This window comes from Tenrec ecaudatus, chromosome 2 (genome assembly GCF_050624435.1).
Source record: "Tenrec ecaudatus isolate mTenEca1 chromosome 2, mTenEca1.hap1, whole genome shotgun sequence".
NCBI classification, from domain to species: Eukaryota; Metazoa; Chordata; class Mammalia; order Afrosoricida; family Tenrecidae; genus Tenrec; species Tenrec ecaudatus.
In genome coordinates this window covers 201,474,581-201,481,162 of record NC_134531.1, presented here as the reverse complement: position 1 = coordinate 201,481,162, position 6,582 = coordinate 201,474,581, and the positions used below count along the sequence as shown (strand labels likewise).

Genomic DNA, 6,582 nt, shown 5'->3' with positions numbered 1-6,582 from the left:
CAAAATGGAAAAGAGGAAGAGCAAAATGATCAAGCTAAGGATGCATAAAAACAAGATAGTTAGTAAAGACGATACAAAAACAAAAGACAGATATACATATATCGAAATGAAAAAAATTTAAACATGATATACGTGAGTTAGATATTGATGACATAGACATGCAAATGCATGTGTATAAAATAGGTATATGCTTGAATATGAGTACACAATATGGCAATAGATCCACATTTACTAAAAAAAACTCAGCTGAAATCTCTAATATTAGAGAAACTACAAAAAGTTGACTCTCCACTCATGAAAATAACTGTTTTTTATAATATGATCAAATGGATAAACTACTCACTTTTATGATAGGTAAATTATTTGTCCACAAAATTGTTAGACAAAGAAAACAGAGAAAGAGACACCAGTGCCTGAAGATGATAATATGCTTAATAAAATAGGGGGTCAATTAATAAGACGAACACCCGCAATGAGGTGAATTGACCTAATAATGATCTAAAGAATAATAATTGAAAAAATGGTGAACATCAATGTGGAATTTTCTTAATTGTACATGAATTTCAACCAGAACACATCATAGAACAAGAGTAGATAGAGATAAATGTTCATATAGATATAGCCCGCAAACCAATTGTCATAAGATATTTCACATCCTATATAAAAGTCCAAGGTATTGTAAGCCTTTATTGTAGTAGACACCCTCATCTTTTCCCTGTGGTTTGAAAGAAAATCTTTTTATTAGCAGCCCAACACTTACCCAGCATCATTCCAAGATTCATGGAAGTTGTTAAGTGACACTGAATTGTTTCTAACCAATGGACATGCTACACACAACAGAATTCAGCACCATCCAGTCCTGAGCCATTTTCACAATTATTCCTAGATAATTGAACTCATCGCTGCAGACATTGTATCAATCCAACTCAGAGGGTGTTCATCTTGTTCGTTGGCATTCCACTTTAGCAAATGTGAATTTCTTCTCCTGTGACTGGTCTCTCTTGATAACAGACCCAAAGCACAAGAGACACGGTCTCATCATCCTTGCTTCTAAAGAACTTTCTAGCTGAATTTATTCCACTAGAGATTTTTTGACAGTCCATGAATTTTAATATTATTCAGTAGCTCCTTAATTGGAATCCATGAATTGTTATGTATTCTTATTCAATGTCTAAATTTCACAGACATATGAAGCAATTGGAAAGTAAAAATTCATAGCGGGGCCAGGCACACCTTAGACTGAAATGTAGCATCCTTGCTTTTCAACAAGTTAAAGAGGTCTGGTGCATCTAATTTACCCTATGTAATGTGTCTTTTGATATCTTGGCTGCTGCTTCTATGAGCACTGATTGTAGCTCCACATGTGTATACAAAGAGAAATGTCTTGCTAGTGAGTATATTTTGATCTTTTAATGACACAACAGAAGTGCTACATTGGGTTTTCAAGGACGTAATCGTCACAGAAGCAGATCTCCTTCTGAGGAAATGGTAAGTTGGAAATGTTGACCTTCTAATGTGATCCAGGATCTAAAGAAAGATGGCTCTTTAATTCTATGTAGGTGTGTGTACATTTCTTTATTGCATATCGGTCTGTCTTGTATATATAAAATATATTATTCTTATAAATTATTCCAAATTTTCCTATGGATACTGATTAAGTAGAGTATTAAATGAATAATATCATCATTCCTGTAAACATGTATGTTGGCATAAAACTCTTCTGAGAGCCCCTTTTACTTCTGTATTTCTCAGGCTGTAGATGAGAGGGTTTAACATCGGGGTAATGACACCATACAGCATGGAGATGAGCCGGTCTCTGGCTGAGGAGCGGTGACTGGAGGAAGGGCGGACGTAGGTAAATATCGCTGTACCATAGAACAAACAAACCACCAGGAGATGGGAAGCACAGGTGGAGAAGGCTTTGCGTTTCCCTTCTGCTGACCGGATTTTCAGGATGGTCGATATTATGTAAATATAAGAGAAACCAGTGATCAAGAAGGCACTGATTCCCAAGATACCTCCTACAACTAAGACAAGCATTTCTGCCACATATGTAGAGGAACAAGAGAGGGCCACCACTGGAGGAATATCACAATAATATTGGTTGATACGATTAGATTTACAGAAAGACAGGCGGAATGTGAACACGGTGTGCAGAAGGGAGTGTAAAAACCCTGCAACCCAGGTACCAGCGGTGAGAACGACACAACGTCCCTTTGTCATGATCAGGGTATAACGAAGGGGGAAACATATGGCCACATATCGGTCATAAGCCATGACAGCAAGAAGGAAGAATTCTGTCCCTACCAAGGCTATTAGAAAAAACAGCTGCAAAACACATCCAACAAAAGAAATATTTTTCTTTTCAGTCAAAAGGTTCTTGAGCATCTTGGGAACAGTGGCTGAGGGGCTGAAAATATCTAGGAGAGACAGATTTGCCAAAAAATAATACATAGGTGTCTGCAGCTTTGTCTCAGTTCCAATGGCAAGGAGAATGGCTCCATTTCCTAACAAAGTGACCTGATAGATCATAGCAATGATCACAAAGAGAGAGTAGCGCACCTCAGGGAGATCAGATAGCCCCACAAGGATGAACTCGGTGATAGTGGTTTGGTTGTAGACACCCATCACTTCTCTCCACGTGGGTCTTTCTGGAAGGAAAGAAACCAGCAGACACAAATTATGCTCAAACCAAAGCATCCAGTAATGAGATACAAGTGGAGAATTGTTGTAATGTGAATTTGATAGCCTTGTTTAATAGGATATCTTAAATATTTCAGATTGTATGTATGATCCTTCTTAGCCTCAGTTCCTTAAAAAGAGCCTTTGATTTTCACTTAATAGAACCATTGTTGACCCTTAGGAAGTATGTGAGATTTCACAATTCAGGAGAGCTGTTCAGCACTTATTTTTCCCTGTATTATTATAATGCATGTATTTATATATACTATCTCAATACTATGTATTTTGAAGGGAAAGTTATGTATTAATTTTATGTGTTCTTAACTAAAAGCAACTAGTAGATATATGGAAAAATATGTGGTAAAATAATTAAGTATTCAATGTAGGAATGACTGAATTTTATTTTAACTTCCTTCAAACGTATTTTAATTCCCTTTAAAATTATACACGTTGAGATATGAGCATTTTCTTGTTATTTCTTCAAATAGTTCCCATAATAAGTAAATAATTTTTGTTAGAAAATATAAATGAAATCTGGTTGCTTGTGTATGAATGTGACCCCAAATGGAAAAAAAAACACAAGAAAAAAAGTAAAATTATGTAGCTGCTCTTTGTTAGCATTCTAATTATATTTAATTTGCAATATTAGCCATAATGACACCATTTATTAGAAATTAAAAATAAATTCTTTACCTGATGGTCTGCAAATCAGTTCTTCTATGACTTTTTATGTCAAATTATAAACTTCCTATTTTTAGTTTATTTTGAATTCTTTATTTATAAATTGGGATTTAATATCTATGTATCGTATCATTCATATATCATGTCATTCCATAATTCATTCATGTCTAACATATTTGCACATTTACTAACACAATAAGTTTCTGAACATTTTTTTCTACATGGACACCTTGACATTATCTCCCCTCCCATTCCCTCGCCACCAACAGAGTACCCTGTTCCCCCAACCCCGACCCAAAACCCTGATTCTACTTACAATGTTTATAGGTTTATCAATCCTGGCTTTAATATACTGATAAATGAAAAGACATGTAATGTCAAGAGGCTGACCCGTTTCCCCCATCTTCCCCCCATTGACCTAACTCCTCTGAGAATGAAATATGTACAAAGAAACACCAAACTAAAAGAAGCAAAACTGCAGAAAATGTTGGACACCAGATCAGGTCCGATGACATCATGGGGGGGAACTACTGATAAGTTTTAAATGTTCAAGTCAGATTTATACATTTATTTTTCTATACTGAGCTCTCTTAAAACAAAAATAACATGTGAATGATGACAAATTCCATGAAAATATGAAATTAGAAATGGAAAGGCAATATTCCCATTTGGGTCCACTATATTTCTTTTGCTTAACGGAAACTACTGACAGTTTTTTGGCTGAGATAAATGTGAAGTATAAATAATGCAATGCTTTCATAATTATTTCATTTAGTAAAACGAAATATATTGCTTTATAGCATTTTTTCCTCTCATCCCAAAGTTAATATGAACCGTGAAAGTACTTTTGTGGTGTTTCTATAATTTCTGTAAGCAGCACTAGAGACAAGTTCTGTTAAAAAATTGCTCCTGCGAATGCTCTTAGGATCATACTCTGATTGCAGTCACTACAACATTACTCAATCCACCAGGTTCTGGAATGAATGAATGAAAATATATTAATAACTACTGGGTCAAATCTAAAATAATTAATATATGAAGTACAATGATAACAGTTAGTCTATAATTATATGTTAATTCTTTGAAAATATAACAGTAACAAAAGATGAAAGAAAGCACAGTTGTTTTAAAATTAAAATTGTGAAAGTTAAAAGAGTAAGTTTTATATTAAACACCTTTTGTCTTACCTTTATGAATTTAATCACTTTTTGTTTGAATGAGAATTGTAAGAAACAAGTCAATACCTGAAAAAAACACCCAGACTGGCTCTACATTACACTACATTATCAACATATACCCTGTAAATAATAAGATACATTATATCTAAAAATAAAACTTTATATCACTCTTAGCATGTTTAATATTGAATTTTGAACTGGTTCCTTAAATGCATAAATCTTCAAAACCTAATAGCATCTTTAGAAAATCAATTTTTCTTCTAAAGACAGATAGTCTATAATTTAGGCCACTGTTTTCTTCAACTTTAAGTTCCAGATGTTCCATTATCAATGCAAAGTCTCCACAAGAAATATAAAATGAACCAATGAACCAAAATGTAGTAGTAAAAAAGAACAAACTACTTGTTTATATATAAAAGCCTTATTCAAATGCTTTGTACAATTAATTTTATACACAGTTTCCCCTGAGCAAAGGTGAGTAAGTTGAAAGTGTGTGTGCGGGGATAATTAGAATTATAAAGGGAATAAGTTTACCATCTTGATATTTCTAAATTATGACCCATCAAAATCTGGATACTTCCTTTATCATGCAAGTTGAAATCTAATTTTTAGAATATTTTCTTTCTTTTCATACTTTTGGTTAAGAATTGCTTTACCAGACAAAACTAAAGAATAAACCATTACCAGGTTTTGTTTTGTTTTTCTCTCATGGAGAGGATCATTTAAAAAAATCTAACATCAACTTTTTTGTACATTGTGTTCAACATGATAAGTTAATTTTAACACCATTTTATTGTGGTATTGCACATATTTATAATTTTGAGTGTGTAACACATAGTAATGATAATACTGTTGGTTTCTTTAATCCTAAATTAATTGAAATTTGAACCTTAAAGTAGTAACTGCCAGCATAATGCTTTCCACAAGGAATGTAAGCATATGTAAACATACACAATAAATAATTATTTTAAGAACAAATGAGTTCACCCTAGTCCTCTGAGTAAATCATCAATAAAATATCTTCAATAAAACCTGATCTTTGATCTCTTTATCTTTTTCTAATTATCCTTTCTTCTGACAGAAATTCTAGTTTTCAAGAACATCATCTTTTTCCTCAGTTACTCTAGGTTACAATACATATATAATATTTGTAATTATCACAATAGTTCTCCTACAACTGGTAGCAAAGTCTCAGATTATTTTATGATTATATTTTTATTTAGAGTATATTTTATTAAATTGTGTAAACAGTATACTGTGTTCATACACAATTCGATATTCTTGCATTATTACTACACTAGAAATTTGGCATAAAATAAGTTTGTGATTTCTCTTTTTATTTCATAGTATAACTATTTTCCTCCACTTAGATTAAATCATATTTTTAAAAACACATATAAAATTTATGTTTAGCTTTTTATTGCCATCTCATTTCCATTTACTCTGTTCCTACCCATGTTAATAATTCATAATTATAAATATTGTAATTTTTCTTAAAATATATAATTAACTCTTTGTATGTATTTTAAGTTTCCTCTAATTTTTATACTAAAAGATACATTATTAACATCATACCATTTTATATTTTAACCTGAAAATGTATTAAAATAAGGAATATCTGTGTATGGAGAAACATATACTCCATTATTTTTATGATGCAGTAATATTCCTTTGGCTAAATGAATAATATTTTACAATGCAGTGTAGTATACTCTGCAATGTAACCATATTAATTATATACCTTCTTTCATATGAACAGATGTAATAATGAGGTGTAAACCTCAACTTCTTTTGTGTTCTCCATTGTATAATTTTCTTTGTTTTTTTTAAATCATTTTATTGGGAGCTCATACAATTCTTATCACAATCCATACATACATCCATTCTGTTAGAAACATATGTACATTTGTTGCCATCATCATTCTCAAAATATTTGCCTTCTAGTTGAACACTTAATATATGCTGCTCATTTTCCCCCTCCCACCCACTCCCCCCTACCTCATGAACCGTTCATCATTCATAAATTATTATTTTTTGTCAT

At 32.3% G+C, this 6,582-nt stretch overlaps 1 protein-coding gene across 1 annotated transcript; it reads right to left on the bottom strand.

The window, feature by feature from the left end:
* Positions 1-1,683: 1,683 nt before the first annotated feature.
* LOC142440430 (olfactory receptor 5V1-like) lies at positions 1,684-2,628 on the bottom strand. The gene has a single exon (XM_075542875.1). It carries the CDS (start codon positions 2,626-2,628, stop codon positions 1,684-1,686), a length of 945 nt encoding a protein of 314 aa, XP_075398990.1.
* Positions 2,629-6,582: the final 3,954 nt, after the last annotated feature.

Bases quoted from the DNA above. Each gene is read 5' to 3' on its own strand.
- LOC142440430 (XM_075542875.1), bottom strand. From the start codon at position 2,628: ATGGGTGTCTACAACCAAACCACTATCACCGAGTTCATCCTTGTGGGG.